The sequence below is a fragment of the Hippocampus comes genome, unplaced genomic scaffold (assembly GCF_001891065.2).
Source record: "Hippocampus comes isolate QL1 unplaced genomic scaffold, H_comes_QL1_v1.1 scaffold433, whole genome shotgun sequence".
In the NCBI taxonomy this organism is placed as follows: Eukaryota; Metazoa; Chordata; class Actinopteri; order Syngnathiformes; family Syngnathidae; genus Hippocampus; species Hippocampus comes.
In genome coordinates this window covers 95,856-113,272 of record NW_017805041.1, presented here as the reverse complement: position 1 = coordinate 113,272, position 17,417 = coordinate 95,856, and the positions used below count along the sequence as shown (strand labels likewise).

The window sequence follows — 17,417 nt, the reverse complement described above, 5'->3', positions numbered from 1 at the left end:
TAAACCTGCTTTTTCAAAACTAAGTGTATAATTTAAACAGAAAATAAGCAAACAGAACACACTGTTCATTTGAGTGGGGTTCTATTTAAATCAAATAAATTGGGTCCAATGTTTTAATCAGTCATCAAGTAAGTTAAAGGAAGAGTTTGCAATTTAAGAAAAAAAAAAGAGCTTCATTTGAGTGGGGTTCTATTTAAATCAAATAAATCGGGTCCAATGTTTTAATCAGTCCTCAAGTAAGTTGAAGGAAGAGTTTGCAATTTAAAAAAAAAAAAAAGAGTAAACAGAAAACACTTTTCACCATATTTGTTAAGACAGTTAATACAACCTGACAGTAGTACCTGATAAATACAGTAGTAGCTGTGGAATATAATTAGCAGTTATTGCCCCCGTGTTGTCTTTGAGGAAAAATAATCAGTCAGAAGGTGTGACTTATGTCAATCTTTAGTCGTACACTTGCTGTCATCGTTGCGGCGACAACCCCAGGGCCATACCAAACGCACACTCAATCACAAATAAATAAGGTGCTTTTATGCGGTAACAAATCACCCTGGGGTGGTGGGAGTATTTCCGCTACGAGTGTGTCTGTGACGATGCGACAAATAATTGAAACCTCATGAGTCAACTCCACTCTCTCTCTCTCTCTCTCTCTCTGGTTGTTTTTTCCTCGGGCGCAGTGGTTTCTTATCTGGCAGATAATGGAGCCAGAGACACCTTATTTATCATGTAGTACTGTCACCTCTTAAAAAAATATATATATATATATATATAATTTTTTTTTTCAAAATTGCAAACTCCTCCATTAGTTTGAACCGATGTAAATGAAAAAAAAAAGACATTTGTTCTATTTTTGCATACAGTCACAACTCAATGGAGCTCAACAGCTACATTAACACAATGAGCTAGATAATTTAGTTTGGAACTGCTTTTATTTTTGAACCAGGCATCCTGACTTGATACTGAAATAGGATCAACTGTCATGTTAACCAAAAGAAACGTGTCATTCTTGAGCCTGGGGGGGTCTTTTCAGGAGCAAAGGGCTTCTTCAAGTAAGCTCATCAGGTTGCGTCTTCCGTCGTCTTGAAATCATATTGCACATATTTCAGTTGGAACGCGACTTCAGACGACATTTGAACTGTTACATGTTTGAACGTCGTGTTCATCAGGAACCACGTTGTCCCCCTTTCGAGCAGTGAGCCACCGCGGCCGTCTTCCATGCTGGCAGCTGTCGATGAGAGTCATCAACAGAGTACTTAATGGCACCGCGGGGCTAGCTGATAATTCGGCTAATGGACTGCAAGGAAGGGAACTCGTCGTCGTCCCGCATGTGCAGCGTCTTGTGGGAGTTGAAATCCTTCGGGGCTAGCACCTGTCTGCACGTGGGGCACACCTGGCAGTCCAGCTCGACGGCGTTGGCGTTACCGTTAGCCTGCGTGCTATGCGTCTGCCATGCGTTTTTCTTGTTCTTGCTTTTCCTTCCTCCACCGCCTCCTCCCGTTCCCGACTGTTTCTCCAGAGCCTTGCAGTCTCCGTGCGCCGTCAGGAGCTCCTGCTGCTTGACGGTGTCTGGCAGCAGGACCAGCAGCTCGTTGAAGATGCGGTTGAAGTCTTCACCCAGCAAGTCCTTGCAGCTGCGGTGATACTGGGCTGCAGATAGGACACCCTGGAAACATATGGAGAGTGTCAAGATATGCTTAAAGGTTAAAAGCAGATAACAAGTCAAACGGATGGCATCATTTGAATTACAGAGGAGAGTATCACAATTCATTCGGTAAAACTGCTGTTCTGATTTAGATTTTGGACCTGAAGTTGTTTTGCTTCACTTGCGCAAGAGAAAAAGCACGTGCGAGAGTTGGATGTGCTCATCGAAATTTAAAATCCGAATCAAAACAGGAAAATCAGAAATCACGATGTTGAGGTTTAATTCAGGCCATTTAATTCAGGATTTATTCAGAGTAACATGATAAAAAAGAACCCCTGAACTGGCTTTTGAACATTCTGAACAGTCACACAAGTATAAGTAAATAAATACATTACCGCCTTTAATAGGGCTTTTGAACATTCTGAACAGTCACACAAGTATAAGAAAAGTAAATAAATACATTACCGCCTTTAATAGTAATACAAAAATAAGAAAATGTGTACTCACCCTTAAGTTTGATGACAACAAAGGGGCAAGTATGAGGAAATGCCGCGGAATGAGTCACTGCCATAAAAAATGTTCATCTCATTCTTCATTTATTACTAACGACGACCATGTCGTTAGTCACAATGCAGATGCATCGTTTTCGCGCTTTGCATTTAAGTGGCAGTTTTCAGTATGCTCCTTTGAGTTGACTTGCACATTGGTTGCACAATTAAAACGCATTCGATTTTAACACGTCACTGTCGGGCAGAAACTGAACAATGTCCCCATGTGTTCAGTTGCATCTTTTTTTTTTCCATAAATCCACTGTGTGGGTGTGTTATTTTTACAAATTGCATGTTGAATATTGCTCGCTTCCTTGGACGGTGCAATGTTAATGGCTCAAGAAAAATGCCGTTTGCTTGGTTTGCTGAAAAGTGATGGTTTGGGAGATGCGAGGGTTCCACCTAACACCAATGATAATATCTTATGATTTTCAAGGTAAAGAGGGGAAAAGCACACCAGGTAACCCACATTTAACTCCCTTTTTTTTTTCAGTGTACCAACCGCACTTTAAGACTTTCCTGGAAAATTCAGTGTACACATTTGTAAGTACCTGTCTGAATTGTGCCGAATAGTTCTTGAACCGATTGAACTTGGACTCGTCATCATGGAGGTACTTTCTAATGGACTGGATCAGCTCCAGGTTTCTTTGATGGAAGTCCTCGGGAACCAGGTAATCACAATTCGATGTTTTCGGCAGGCTGTCGGAGGGAAATAAAGCACAAGTGTAAGGCAGCTAAAAATGAAGATGTGACGAGACCTAAAATGCCTTACAGGTTAACTGCCAAAGGAGGGCTCTCCACCACATTACTGTTGAGGGGGATCCCAGTGAAGCCCGGAGGGGGCTTGGTGGCCAAAAGTCCCAGGCCGGGCGGCGGCGGGGGCATTGACGAGGATGGGGCAGGAGCGGATGACTTTGTTGGGAAGGAGGTCTTGAAGCCTGCGTGACACAATGTCAAGTGTTACTCGAGGCCGCGAGACCGAAGACACCGAGACTGACCATAACACAGCGGCTTTTAAGATCTCAATTTCCTACTGATAGATATTCTCATACAGGGGAGGTTGGGAGTGTTCGAGATGAGGAACCGGCACTGGCCTTGTACAGTCATGATATAATAAGTTACGGTTCAATGATTATTTCACGTTGAATGTCTTTCAGGCTTTAAGAAAACATCACTTCAGTATAGTTACTTTTTGGCATGGTGAGAATTTTTTTTGGGGTGGGGCAGTATAAAATCGAAGTAAATATTTAACATTTTCTGGGATTTGTATCTTGTCCTTCCTTGTGGAAAGATTAAACCTTTAACATGTGGCAGCACTGTTTAAAAAAATCTCACACACACACACACACACACACACACACACACACACACACACACACCGATACCTGGAGGTGGCTTCTTCGACTTGAGGGCGGGGAAGTCTTCCTCTTGTTGGACAAATGCATCAGAGTTGGTTTGTGGCGAAGCCGTGACCGTCTCCTTACTAATGGCTGGTTTCTCTTTGAAGCCATTCACCAATCGGCTCGGTGCCGTCGCCGCCGTAGCACTGGAGGGCTTGGACCTGTTTTTTTCAGGAACATTCTCCTTTTGAGCCGTCGTTTCCACCGAAAGCGTCTTTGAGGGCCCCGGCGTCCCTGATTCTGAGTGAGAAGGAGAAGCCGTGTTCTTTTGTTTTTTCTTTTTGCTGGCTTTAGCGGTAGGGAGGTCAGCGCCAGGCGCTGAGGTGGGTGCGCTGCTGTTCGCAGTGAAAGCTTTGTCGCCACTTCCTTTAACTGTAAGCAGAGATGATATGTCAAGCATGGTGGGCACCGAGCGGAACTGCTGCTGCGTCATTCCGCCACTCTCGTCGTCGGAGGAAGGAGGCGAGCATACGGGAGCGACTTTTAAATTCTCCCCGACTTTCTTTTTTCTCCTTGACAATGAGGAGGAGCTTGAGGAGGTCAAGAGTTGGGGGCCGGGGGATGCTGAGGAGAGTTGAGGGGGAGGCCTGGAAGAAGGAGCGGGGTGAGCTTTGGGCTGAGCCGGAACAGCGTGAGTGGACCACGCAGAGTTCTTGCCCGTTGCGGATTTGGGGGGCCGAATTTTGGACACAAGAGCGGGGAAATCCTCCTCTTGAAAAGAAGACTTCTTTGGTTGGGCGGGATAAGACGGCGTCATGGGGGCTGCGACATTAATTACTGACAGGCTGGGGAAGTCGTCTTCCTTAAGGGTCCTGGGAGCTGAGGGAACCACCGGTGAAGAGGACTTCACACTGTACACAGGAAAACATTTGAAGCCGTTTCGATTTGTGAGGGTGACGTTTGTGCTGTGTTGTGTTATGTTATGTTATATTACATTGCAGGTGGTGCAGCAGCTCCCAATACCGGAAAGTCATCCTCCTCCTCCATTGGATTTAAACTCCTCATTGTCCTTACTGCAAAAAGGTTGCAATCAAAGAATTACAGCTGCTGCTGGTGATGCGTATCAATAGTGCCGCCTCATCTCTCTGCCTGTCAATATACCATTTCTAAGGACAGATGAATGGAGTATGACCTCAACTTCCGATACTACTACTACCCAGGCATCGGTGCTACTCTGTGAATAAATAAAGCAGATTATGCTGTTGACCTGGAGGTTTGCTTGTTGGTTTGATTGGCCCTGTCCTGGGATTTGGCTCTTCCGATTGGGGTCTGTCGGTCCTCTCCTCACGATAATATTTGGGAGCGCTCCTCTCCAGCGCGGCCAGTCGATCGTCTTGTCTATGAATTGCCATCGACGCCCGCATAGCGGCTGCCACCTCTCTGTCCTCTTCCTCACTGCAGACAAGCGTGTGACAAAACAACCCCCATGAATGACTGGAATTTGGCCCGACAGCAACAAATCGGCAAAAACAATTCAGGTCGCTTATGCATCAGTTTCACCGCATCAGAGTGGGACAATCCACTCTTATGAACACACCTCCCGCCTAGTTAAGACTCACCGAGAGTACCGCCAGCTCTTCTGTCCCACCTGAGGTCTTCCTCTTCCTGCTCGGTGGTGACGAGCCTCCTCATAATCTTCCCCGGTGACCATGCCTGATAGAAACAAAAAACTCCCGTTTGACTTCACACACTATCAATAGATGCGTTGCAGAGTCAGACCTTCATTTCTCCTCTGTTGTCTTGGAGCCAAGTTGAACTGCAGGTCGATGTGGCGGTTTTGGCGGGCCTCTGCACGACTCTTGCTGTGCGCCGACGCCTTGTGTGCCTTGTAGTCGATTTCGGTGCGGAATGCATGGGTGAACTGCTCTGTGGCGCAGAGGCCCTCCTCACAAAGATAGTGACATTCTCTGAAGTGCTCGCTCAAGTACTGGTAATCACTGTTAAGGCAAGAGTTCGGAGGACAAAGCTTATCGCAACGACTTGCAGGACTTTAGTCACAAAACAAGTGATTATAAATTTGCTCATTTCAATGCCAGGTGGCCCGTGTGCTATCACACCTATAATATTCTTGAGAGCCGTCAGCATCGCAGAAGTGGCAGAAGTAGTGGTCCTTTCTCAAGTGTTTGAGCAGCTCGTCGTTGTCGAGGTAGCGGTCGTCGCAGAATTTACACAGCGGGTGTCCCCTGTGACTGGTGTCATCTGGGTCGCCGTGAGCTCGATGGCGTGCGAGTTCTTTACGGTTGTACCACTTCCGCTCATGGGAAAAGATCTGGGGGTGGAAAGTATTGGATTGATTGACAGCTTAAACAAACATTTTGTTGCAATTGAGCACAATCTCATTTATTTCTTCATTTGCCAAATTGATTTTTAAACAAAATATAGCATGTTTGGTACAAAAGAAAGGTGCATCTTGTTAAGTTTGAGAACAGCCCCTTCTCCTAATCAGCTTAATTATCACCCTACCTTCAGATGCTTTGTGCAGAGCTTGCAACAGAAGAGCTCATGTTGCTTCCTCATGTGCTGCTCCAGCTCCACAAACTTGGAGAAGATCTTAGGTTCAGCACAGCAGGGACATTGTGACAACAGCAGGTGCCTGAGTAAACACAGAGATAGACATAAACCACCGCTTAAACTGATGTCCGATGGGGGGAAAAAAAAACGTCTTCACTTAAAAGGAAGGGAGCCGCATTGGCAGTACACATCATCAGCAGCCTAAAAGAACAAAAGTTACCTGTACTGAGCATGGATCTTCTCATCGCCAAAATAGATGTCATTCTTTTTGTCACAGGGGAACTGCTGATGTGGCAGAGAAGAAAATGCCTCCGCAGACTTCACAAACACCACCTGAGAACAATATGAAGGACATTTAACATTAACTTTTGAAGTTTTTTTTTTTTTTTTTTTACTGATATGAAAAAGACTGACACAATTGTTTCCGATGCTGTTCCTGAAAATGCCACTCAACTACAGACCTTGTGTAGCAAGTTCACCTTCATGAAGACCCCCCACTCCCCCTGAATCTGTTAAAAGGACTACAGAGCTACGTTGATTTTATGTAATGCTACGGTGTATGTGTAACGTAGAGTTCTGGATTCAAAGTAAAGTGGAATCTTACACTGGAGTTGATAGCAAGCGTTATAGTAACGGATGTAAGGATGGTCGTTTTGGTATGATATTGTCCAGCTGGGGTTTAAAGTCCGAGCAGGAAAGATCGGAATGACAAGTAGATTATCCATTAACATACAAACCAGTCAGGTATGTTCGTTAGAAAGCGAACACTATTTATGCATATAAGATACACGAGCAGAGATTGAGCTGTCGGTGTCAGTCGCTCTTATCATAAAAGAAGGCAGTTTGGCTAGTGGTGTCGCCTTGAACGCACCACAAGTGGCTAGTAGCTACCAGGCTAACAACATGAATGACTTTTGACTGTTGTCCACGTAGGCTAAGTATTATTCTTCCGCCATGATGGATCTGATACCAGACTAGTTTTTTTTGTCATTATTTTTAAACGTTGGTTTTTAAATATTCACTCGCAGGATGTCGCGGCCTGGCTAGCGTGGCCAAGCGTCATCCTCGGGCTACAGTAGTGTCGAAATCCGCACCTTGTCCAGCTCCTCGCGGCAGACGGCGCAGTACTTCTGCTCGCATAGCACTCTCATTTTGGTGGAGCAGCGATAACACACCGGGTGGTCACATTTTCCGAAGGCGAAGATGTCGATATCTTGGCAGCACAGAACACAGTGCTTTTCCGTTTCCTTGGGGTTTGTGGAATCCATGTTCGAGTAAAAATGAAGGGGAAAATTGCCTAATGAGTCCAGCCGTTGACACTGTCGTGCTTACGTAATTGTGAAAGTTTAATGACGTAACACGCAACGCTTTCCTTTTGATCTGTATGTCATGTGGATGAAGTGTTAGCCGCCCACAGGCCTGGTGCTTTGCGCTAGCATGTTATGTGTGAATCTGCGCACGCTATTCCACGTGGGAGACAACATGCGGACTGCGCCTTCATCCGGGTTTGAGTAATACGCCTTTATACAACTGGTCAAACAAATATGACGTAGCTGCTCTGAATTTAATTCATTTTAATCAATTTGATTCCGTAGAAAACAAAATGGATACCATTCTTAAAAAGTTAAACATTTATGTAATTTATTTATTGATTGGGATGCAATTTTTTTTCTTTTTTACAGACACAGTGCTTTTCCGTTTCCTTGGGGTTTGTGGAATCCATGTTCGAGTAAAAATGAAGGGGAAAATTGCCTAATGAGTCCAGCCGTTGACACTGTCGTGCTTACGTAATTGTGAAAGTTTAATGACGTAACACGCAACGCTTTCCTTTTGATCTGTATGTCATGTGGATGAAGTGTTAGCCGCCCACAGGCCTGGTGCTTTGCGCTAGCATGTTATGTGTGAATCTGCGCACGCTATTCCACGTGGGAGACAACATGCGGACTGCGCCTTCATCCGGGTTTGAGTAATACGCCTTTATACAACTGGTCAAACAAATATGACGTAGCTGCTCTGAATTTAATTCATTTTAATCAATTTGATTCCGTAGAAAACAAAATGGATACCATTCTTAAAAAGTTAAACATTTATGTAATTTATTTAAAATATTGATTGGGATGCAATTCTTTTTCTTTTTTACACGCCAATTGCAGTCAGCTCACCTGTGACATGATCCATGCTAAAAAGCTCATCTCGTCAGTGGACACCAGAATGCTCTGTAGACACCCCCCCTAAAAATCCCCAGTTCTTTTATCAATGTTGCAATTCTTCACAGCTTTTTCATGTGCCACAGCACATACACAACATTTTGTCTAACTTTGGCTTTAGAGAAGTCACATTTGCTCTGCAAGTTTTGCCACCTAATGCTGCCATATTTCAGGGAATATGCTACAAGACCATCATTGATTATCTTCCATCTACATTCAGAGAAAATTTGTCATTTCTGTTAGTTTATGGATCTGATTTGCAAATTAAATGAGTGCATTTTTGGTCATCGTAACTTCCAATAATGTGATCTATGACAGGGTGGTTACAATCGTGCCTCGGTGCACAAGTACTGTGTGAAGGAGCCGGAGTCCAAGGCATCTTCCTATCGAGAGTGTTTGTGGTGACTGCTTAATCCCATGACTCTGAAGGTGCAACTGGCAATCTTCTCATAGAGAAGAAACATGAGGGCCGCAGTCAGCACCGTCTGCAACAACTTGGCCTCCAGGCCTTTAAACAGACCCAACATGCCAAATTTCCTAGGGGAGAAGACATTACTTAAATTGTAAAAAAAAAATAATAATAATCAGTCTCTTGTAAAACAAGTCTTTCTGCACACACCAACCCGGAGATGCATGCATGATTATACAAGACCAGTCTAACATGGATGTCATCTATTAATTGTGTTATTTGAAATACATACTGCATATTATAACGAGACATTTTCAGATGAAGTCAATTGTGCACCCACCTCACTCTGTTGACAAGGAGACACCTGATTGTCATGAGACCGGACATCAGCGTTGACTTGCTCGTTGACTTGTTGAACTGACCAAACTGTGGAAATATAAATAAATAAACAGAAATTTGTCACGAGAATCCAGGATCTTCATATTTGTAATTAGCAGAAACAAAATGTAATGGGGACCATAATAAGGACAATAAAGTGGAAACCAATGTGATGATGAGATTTCCAAGTGATGGGATATTTCAACACTTTAAATGTGTTTTTCTTTCTGGATAAAATTTCAATTGCTGCAAACTGCACAAAAGGGATTAATATCGGGCTGACCTGCATCCACATTGTAAACTTCATTCAAAGTTCAAAATGAACTTGGTATGTGACGTATTCGCTTGTCTTTGACTTTTCGTCACTCCATTTTGCTCTGTTCGGGAGGCCAAACCAAACTGAAAACCGGAGAAATGTGTGAAAAAAGCAGGGAGACATGCAGAAGACCTACCCTGAGAACGGACTGTATAGTCTGCAGTGGGTAAGTCACAGTGGTGGCAACAGCTTTGGCCACTGCACCGATCATGAAAACCTCAAATGCTGCAAGCTGAGCGGGAACGGGGGGAAAAAAATGGAGTGAACATACAACATATGCAACAGGTTCGCTCTAAATACATCACATCCCCAGTTTCCAAAAGAGTGTGCACACTTGTGCCACCTAATTATCTCAGTTTATTTAGTCCCCCCCTCCACCCCCGATAAAAAAAATACAAATGTTATTGTGTAAAACATAGGTCACATTGGTGGCTGAAAAAGATTTGAAATGATTTATCTTGGTCTTGTTTTTTTTCTTTCGCAGAAATCTGGCATTTGTACAGGTGTGTCTTTTTATACCCATACTATAAATATTTGCCTGACTAAAGTGTGGCGTTGATTATGCAGATTTGCACCGAGCCGAACACATTTATTTCTCACGCTTGGTTTGTGCTTTGATCATAGAAGATGTGACTGCGCCGCTGAATTAAAAGGGATTTGCCACACACGACAGTAGTTTTGATCAGACGCGCTTCCGACATTCCCCTAGACGTTTGCTTAATCCTCAAAAGAATCATCTGATCTGAATTAGCAAGGCTCAATGGGCGCATCGTCACAATGAACTCCGTTTGTGCTTTCACGTCTTGCGTGGCAATGCTTTTATGGAGCATTTGTAATTGAGACGACCACACTCCGCAGCAGAAATCGATTGCACGTGAAAGCATTTTTCCAGAAGTAGTGAGGCAGGCGGCTGTGTTGGAGTGAACCTTGTTCCTCACCTCTCTGGTAACTCCATTCCTCAGTTGCCTCTTCAGACCTTCATAAATCACGAACTGGATGGCGGGGTTAAGGACCAGCAGTAGCGAGGGAAAGGTGCCGCTCCACAGTGCCCAGACGCCCTCATCACGGCTGATCTGGCCGAGTGCATCTGCCAAAACGTCAGTGAAAATCAATCGCAACCGTAGAATGGAGAATAAATAGCGAGACGGGACATGATCAGATTACCCCAAATACCGCGGTAATTAGTGGGTTGAATATCTGTGTTGTGAAACTTGGAGCCCTGAAGCTTCAGACGCGTGTTGACAACCCACAGCGGAGCGGTTACGAGTACATTTATAACACCTGAAGGAGACAAAGAAGAAATGAAATGCGTTCCCTTGTTACAAGATAATTGTGTTGTTGTTCCAGATCCCAATATCTATCAAGTCAAAAATTAGATGTTTAGCAGCTCTTGCGATGGAATGCTCCACACTGCATACAGCGTAACTTTCTCTATGTTCTCCGCCATGAAGTTCAGCTTTACGAGTGTCGTCAGATATCATAGGAAAGGAAAACAGTCACATTCACCTTGTGCCACTGCCATTTTTCACAGAGGCCACAATTTGTGTAATACGTATTAAGTTTTGGAATAGATGTCTTAAAGATTGCCGATAATAACCAATTTTATCTGATTACAAAACAGAGCCTGTTACCTGCAACTATCCCAACCAGCAAGTCAGTGCGAGGAGCTGACTGACGTCCCTTCAGCCAGCTCGCCTTCAGGCTGTGAAAGCAGTAGAAGTAGACAAAATTGGAGCAGCAGAGGCTGCAAATGACAGGGAACCAACCCCTGTATGGAGCCAGCCTGCAGAAAGAGGCACAAAGCACACAAATACGGGATATTTGCAGCGTGTGAATCTTTCATGGCAATGGACAAGGTCATTAATATTCTGTGACATATGTATAGAATAACTCACAAGCCTTCCTCCTTGATGATTTCAGCTAGAATGGCTGGAGTTGATGAGGCCCTCCTCTTCTCGTCCACTTCAAAACACACACACACACACACACACAAAACGTACGAATCAGTATAAAAACAACATTCACTATTTACACAAGACACTGATGCAGGTCAGACGTTCTTACCTTGAAGCCTCAGTCTGGCAGTATCCAGAGGGAAGAATACGGTCATGGCTGTGACACTCCCCTAAAACAAGTTACTATTAGTGGAAAGGAAAGCATCACGTCGCTCCAAATGGTCGGATTCTTATACATATTACATTAAAAAAATCCATACAGTCAACGTCTTTATTTAAATGTTGGAACTTGTACAAGCAAGCAAAGATGCCGGTCCGTAACCTCGTGTTATTACATTGTTAATAGTAAAATTAAACCCTAATTTCAACAAAAATATCAATTAAAATGCTTTGCGTAATGACGCTATTGAACATTTTTTTCGTATAGACTACTTTGGGTCAAGCTAACTTACCATTGCTCCGGACACAGCATGCACCAAAGCCTCAAACGACAAAATCTCAAAACTCATATTTATCAAATGATCAGCTACTTTCACAACAAAAAGAAAATAGAAATAAAACTAGGTTAACGCTTAAGTCTGATTTTAATCCGAAATCTAAACTAAAGCCAGTCTTCTGCACCTTACAGAGCTGCCGTTTTGTGTGGCTTTCAATGCCTGGTCTAGTCAAGTACAGACGCATTGTGGGTAATGTAGTGCCAAGTGACTGGAAGAACTCGCTGGAAAAACCGGGAAAAAACATCGGTTTTATTGACACGAAAAAATTAACATTGACAATGTGGTTGACTTTTAGTCAAAATTATCTTAATTCTGTATATACAACGAACTACCATTTTACTAGCATTTCAATGGAGAAAAAATATTTGGTGAGCAAGATACAGATATTTGGCTTATGTGTAATGTGAGCAAAGCTTCTCGTTTGTCATCATGCTAATAGGTAATTAAAAACCTTATGGTTTGTTTAATCTTGAGGGAATTTGGACTGGGTGTGGAAAATAAATGCTTGACATCGTTTAAATAAAACAAATACCGCGTATTTAATAATAATGAACAATATTATGAGACTCCAACCCATTCTCTGAGCCACTCCTTACACTGCTTCGTCTGCTCCTCACTCTCCTCTTTCCTGCTTTTGTTAACCCTATTTTCCTCCTTCTGTCTCGCTCGGTCTCTCTCCCTTTCCTTCCCTTGTCTCTGCTCGTCCATCCTGTGGTACAGCAGGGCGTCCACGGTGGCTTTCAGGGGTCGTAAGGAGTGCTGCGGAAGCCAATTTGGATCCACCGAGGGCAGAAAGGGGTCTCCCGCGCACACAAGCATGGGTTTAGGGTCCAGGGGGATGTGGAGGAGGTGGGCGTGAAGCATCATGCGGAAGGGGCCATCATCGGTTCCTGAGCTGTAGGTGAAGTCCCCGACGATGGGGTGGCCTATAGCACTGCAGTGGACCCTTAACTGGTGTGTCCGACCTGGTGCACACAAAGGTATTATTTATAAAGCACCATTGGCAAGTGCATTACAAGCTTTACTAAGTTCACTCAGTGTCATCAGGCCAACAGGGAGCTTTGCACTTTACCTGTAAAAGGCTGCAGCAGCACCTTGGTGACAGGTTCACCATCATATAAGCCGTACTCCAACACTGTCAACGCAGTCTGGCATGGTTTGGAATTCTCACAACCTGACAGGAGACAGACAAGCAAATATTTCGAGAATACATGGATGCTGTCCTGTATTTCCTCTATTTGATATATTTTCTGTAGACAGACATACAGAAAGTAGTGACATCTAGTGGACAGGATACGGTGTGGTGTCTGCAGCAAAATGTGTTTCATCTTCTCAGCTTGACCATTATTTTTATTTGTCTCGACAACCCATTAAATTGCCTGCTATTTTGCACTGTTTAAATAATGATAATGTTAAGGAAACATTATGATTCTCGTGTTGCTAAAGTCTATGGTTGATATGTTTTTTAAAAAAAATCCCCAGTATGGGACTAAAAAAAGGCTTTTCTGCTCTATTTCCAGTTTTTTAAGACTGTTAAGGACCAGTATCAAGCAGCAGTACTAAGATAAATTTACTCCATTATCTTCTACATGTATGCATCTTCCAATCATACCGTCTGTTCCCTCAACACACATCATATGTGTTTTTCCCTCTGAAGTGTTCTTGCCAATGGAAAAATCAAGGTTTTGTATCTCTTCTTCCACCAATCCGCGGACCTGCAAACAATGAGATGCATACAAACATACATAGAGACACCCATACAAAATGTGATGTTAAAGTGTATTTTATTGCGTACATACAAGAGCGAGGTAGGCTTTGGTGACAGTGCGCTCCTTGAAACAGCGATATGCCAGGCCAGCTGCAGCCTTATTGAGTGCCACACATAAGGCACCGCTGGTTGAGAAATCCAACTGGTGACAGAACCTGGCGTGAAGAGAGGGAGAGGAAAATATTGATTAGCAACCATTTCAATCTGGTTGCAGCTCTTTTATGGTTACTGTCAACGCAGTCTGGCATGGTTTGGAATTCTCACAACCTGACAGGAGACAGACAAGCAAATATTTCGAGAATACATGGATGCTGTCCTGTATTTCCTCTATTTGATATATTTTCTGTAGACAGACATACAGAAAGTAGTGACATCTAGTGGACAGGATACGGTGTGGTGTCGGCAGCAAAATGTGTTTCATCTTCTAAGCTTGACCATTATTTTTATTTCTCTCTACAACCCATTAAATTGCCTGTTGATAATGATAATGTTAAGGAAACATTATCATTCTTGTGTTGCTAAAGTCTATGGTTGATATGTTTTAAAAAAAAATCCCCAGTCTGGGACTAAAAAAAGGCTTTTCTGCTCTATTTCCTTAGTTTTTAAGACTGTTAAGGATTAGTATCAAGCAGCAGTATTTAGATAAATTTTCTCCATTATCTTCTACATGTATGCATCTTCCAATCATACCGTCTGTTCCCTCAACACACATCATATGTGTTTTTCCCTCTGAAGTGTTCTTGCCAATGGAAAAATCAAGGTTTTGTATCTCTTCTTCCACCAATCCGCGGACCTGCAAACAATGAGATGCATACAAACATACATAGAGACACCCATACAAAATGTGATGTTAAAGTGTATTTTATTGCGTACATACAAGAGCGAGGTAGGCTTTGGTGACAGTGCGCTCCTTGAAACAGCGATATGCCAGGCCAGCTGCAGCCTTATTGAGTGCCACACATAAGGCACCGCTGGTTGAGAAATCCAACTGGTGACAGAACCTGGCGTGAAGAGAGGGAGAGGATAATATTGATTAGCAACCATTTCAATCTGATTGCAGCTCTTTTATGGTTACAATGAGGCTGCTTTTACATTCGGAATGATTTACCTGAATCCATAGTAGGTGTTGGGGTCTGCTAGATGAGGGAAGCGGTGGCGAAGTTGGGCCTGCACCGTGTTTTTTTCATACCACATCTTACTATCAATGCGGATGTCCCAGTGCTTGTCCACCACGATGTAATCATCACTCTGAAAGAGCACACGAAGTCTCTCCACACTGGCCGGCTCCATTGGGTGTCACAGAACACACCTTGCAAACACATCGCTTTATTAGAATAACTGTATTGACCCATGTACAGTTGACACATTACCCACTATTGACTCGTTATTCTTATTTTTGTGTTGTAAATACGCACAAACTGCAGTTAAGATATTTGGCGATTTTTTTCTCTTGTTCCTGTGACACTGCTTTTTACTTTTCTGCTGCAGAATTCCCTCTTGCAACACAAAGAAACACGTATTGTGTTTCATGAGGATCACCGCATTGTAGGTTTGCATGCCTGCCACGCAGTTGAGTGGTTCTGGGTTCGAACCTCAGCTAAAGAATCCCTTTCAAATTTACATGGAATAGATCCCAAATTAATGCCATTCCTAAGACTCGTATTTACTGTTTTATTGTGTCAAAGTGCCGACTGGTAGAAGAACAGTTAAAAACAAATCCTGCCAATGGAAATGACTCTACCACTCAATACTAAGCATTCAACACCAGAATTAATTGGTAGCAAGTATGAGCTAACACCATGCGCTTAACGAACACCGAATATGTTTTATAGACTCAACACCGCGCGTTTATTAATTCCAGACACATACTGAAGAAAATATTTTTTCCATACATACCAAACTTGAAATTCTCATCTCATGTTGTTGTAGTGACGACGATGGCGATTGTGCTTCCGCTTGTGACTCGAACGCTGACGTGAACGAGCGTTGGAGCGCCATCTACCGTACCGGAGACTAAATGCCGCACGGTTTCAATAAAACCGCTTTAATTCTGTCCAGGAAATAAAAACGAAGATAATGACGCTCAATTTTGATATAATAAATAAATTGGAATATGCTCCAGTTCACATATGACCCTCGTCAACACAAGCACTATAGAAAATGCAAAGTAGCTGCTGGTTATTACTTCAGTGAGGGTAACTAATCTTCCTCCTAACTTGTTCAACCACACACAGGTGAATATGAAACATTCCCTGGTCCCAAGGGCATTACGATTATTGAATGTGCTTAATCTGTCTGTGTGGTGTGAGTAAATAGTGTGCCTTGTCAGGCACCAATTGATTACCACGTCCATAATCCCTCACCTCAACCTCACCCCTGACAGCAGTCAACAGCTCGGATGAAACTCCTGATGTGGTGTTAGGTTTTGTTTTGTTTTTTCTTTCACACTCTTCAACTCCTTCAACCACAGAACAAATGTTTATTATTTATAATGGACAGCAGATAAAATACTCGCACAGGTTCCCTCCCCTCTTCTATTTTCATCTAATGTCAATGTTACCATTTTTAGAGGGCATATTGTTCTGAATCTTCCAGAAGATAATCTCCTCACGCCATATGATGGTGCCGATCAAGAATTATTTCGCACCATATGCGTGTGTGTCTACTTGTACACGTTGCATAACACCTCAGAGGAAATTACTGCAATAAACTGGATGGTAACTTGGGACACACGCACAGACATAGTGGTGCACGTGAGAGCATAAAAACAGTAGCAATCGCTTAGTGAGATGACACTGACACAGAGAGGAGGTCCTCACTGATGTTCAAGATGATCCTTGCCAAATATGCTTCTACATTTTTCTACAGATTTCTGCTTGTGAAGAGACCCTAACAGGAACATTTTCTTTTTTTTTGTTTTTTTTTTTACTGGTTCACCTGGATTTCACTGACTTCCATCCGGCTCACTTTAACTTGCTCAACTTGCTTTTTCTCGTAGCATGCATAACAAGTCCTTCCTGCAGGCTCGCTGCGAGGAGCCCATCATGACATCAGACTGGGGCCTCCTGCTGCTGCTGGCTCTGCTGCTGCTCGCCTTAGTCTACGCTTTCCTCTATCTGCCTGCCGTAGCCCACCGTGCCCTTCTGGAGCAGGCCATCCGCAGCAACAACACCGGCGTGCTCACGTCGCCTGAAAAGGAGGACTGGCTCTCTGAAGAGTAGCGTTTGAAGGAGATGTTTGTTCTGGAAGTTCCTTGGGGCAATTGCTATGCAGTGAGTCGATCTCAAGCATGTTTATGTGAGGCTGCCCCCTTTGACACAGTACCGGTTGTGTTTTTAATTTGGTGGGGCACCAACTACGTAAATTAATAGCGGGGAAAAGTCAGGAGTGTCTTGTTGTCTGCCTTTTGATTGCTTCCAACATCTGATTCATGATAAAACTGCAATACGAGTTGAACTATCTGCCTTGGCACACAAACACACGTGCCGCCCCCACCCCCCAAAAAAAAGAAATAAAATTGACAAACAGGACAGAATTAAACACTGAACAAAAAAACAAATGATACACTTTTGTTTTGGGTCGCATTTTTCATGAGCTGAACTCAAAGACATTTTTCTGCGTGTACTTTTCGTGATGTTCCTTCATTTGTATGTGTTGGTAAAAATAGCACACGAATTGGGTGTTTTGCCGTCAATCCTTGAATGCAGGTTTTAAAAAGGTCCTTAGAGTCTCGGTTCTTTTCAATTGCCTTTATTAAAAGATAACAGCGTACAAGATTTGACACCA

General features: G+C 43.3%; 3 protein-coding genes and 2 long non-coding RNA genes across 6 annotated transcripts; 2 read left to right on the top strand and 3 right to left on the bottom strand.

The window, feature by feature from the left end:
* Nucleotides 1-23: 23 nt before the first annotated feature.
* Nucleotides 24-277, top strand: LOC109512576 (uncharacterized). The gene is made up of 2 exons (XR_002167553.1): nt 24-63; nt 172-277. It is a non-coding gene; the product is annotated as an uncharacterized LOC109512576 (long non-coding RNA).
* A 441-nt stretch (nt 278-718) lies between these two features.
* znf598 (zinc finger protein 598) lies at nt 719-7,427 on the bottom strand. Its single transcript, XM_019864413.1, has 12 exons — nt 7,196-7,427; nt 6,322-6,434; nt 6,054-6,183; nt 5,648-5,859; nt 5,310-5,527; nt 5,150-5,243; nt 4,798-4,985; nt 4,525-4,603; nt 3,576-4,441; nt 2,963-3,128; nt 2,742-2,889; nt 719-1,663 (listed from the first exon to the last, which is right to left on the bottom strand). Exons 1-12 carry the CDS (start codon nt 7,367-7,369, stop codon nt 1,271-1,273), a joined length of 2,781 nt encoding a protein of 926 aa, XP_019719972.1. The 5' UTR covers nt 7,370-7,427; the 3' UTR covers nt 719-1,270.
* LOC109512579 (uncharacterized) lies at nt 6,482-17,114 on the top strand. Its single transcript, XR_002167555.1, has 2 exons — nt 6,482-6,813; nt 16,630-17,114. It is a non-coding gene; the product is annotated as an uncharacterized LOC109512579 (long non-coding RNA).
* On the bottom strand, nt 8,586-12,029 carry slc25a17 (solute carrier family 25 member 17). 2 transcript variants are annotated; one of them, XM_019864416.1, is made up of 10 exons: nt 11,819-12,029; nt 11,476-11,536; nt 11,307-11,373; nt 11,178-11,194; nt 11,043-11,048; nt 10,576-10,692; nt 10,350-10,498; nt 9,548-9,643; nt 9,058-9,143; nt 8,586-8,845 (listed from the first exon to the last, which is right to left on the bottom strand). In XM_019864416.1, exons 1-10 carry the CDS (start codon nt 11,873-11,875, stop codon nt 8,692-8,694), a joined length of 810 nt encoding a protein of 269 aa, XP_019719975.1. In that variant the 5' UTR covers nt 11,876-12,029; the 3' UTR covers nt 8,586-8,691. The 2 variants fall into 2 exon arrangements, with proteins under 2 accessions (XP_019719975.1, XP_019719974.1); XM_019864415.1 differs by having other exon boundaries at nt 11,043-11,194; nt 11,819-12,028.
* rpusd1 (RNA pseudouridine synthase domain containing 1) lies at nt 12,098-15,635 on the bottom strand. Its single transcript, XM_019864417.1, has 6 exons — nt 15,528-15,635; nt 14,740-14,940; nt 14,509-14,632; nt 14,322-14,424; nt 12,936-13,037; nt 12,098-12,828 (listed from the first exon to the last, which is right to left on the bottom strand). Exons 2-6 carry the CDS (start codon nt 14,919-14,921, stop codon nt 12,422-12,424), a joined length of 918 nt encoding a protein of 305 aa, XP_019719976.1. The 5' UTR covers nt 14,922-14,940; nt 15,528-15,635; the 3' UTR covers nt 12,098-12,421.
* Nucleotides 17,115-17,417: the final 303 nt, after the last annotated feature.

Coding starts and splice junctions, on each gene's coding strand:
- slc25a17 (XM_019864415.1), bottom strand. CDS start 11,875: ATGAGTTTTGAGATTTTGTCGTTTGAGGCTTTGGTGCATGCTGTGTCC. Junction 11,374..11,475: donor TGCCAGACTGAGGCTTCAAG/GTAAGAACGTCT, acceptor TGTGTTTTGAAG/TGGACGAGAAGAGGAGGGCC. Junction 9,644..10,349: donor GGAATGGAGTTACCAGAGAG/GTGAGGAACAAG, acceptor GTTCCCGCTCAG/CTTGCAGCATTTGAGGTTTT.
- rpusd1 (XM_019864417.1), bottom strand. CDS start 14,921: ATGGAGCCGGCCAGTGTGGAGAGACTTCGTGTGCTCTTTCAGAGTGAT. Junction 14,633..14,739: donor AACACCTACTATGGATTCAG/GTAAATCATTCC, acceptor TCTTCACGCCAG/GTTCTGTCACCAGTTGGATT. Junction 13,038..14,321: donor GTGTGTTGAGGGAACAGACG/GTATGATTGGAA, acceptor GTCTCCTGTCAG/GTTGTGAGAATTCCAAACCA.
- znf598 (XM_019864413.1), bottom strand. CDS start 7,369: ATGGATTCCACAAACCCCAAGGAAACGGAAAAGCACTGTGTTCTGTGC. Junction 5,244..5,309: donor ACAACAGAGGAGAAATGAAG/GTCTGACTCTGC, acceptor TGTTTCTATCAG/GCATGGTCACCGGGGAAGAT. Junction 4,442..4,524: donor GCTGCTGCACCACCTGCAAT/GTAATATAACAT, acceptor TCCTGTGTACAG/TGTGAAGTCCTCTTCACCGG.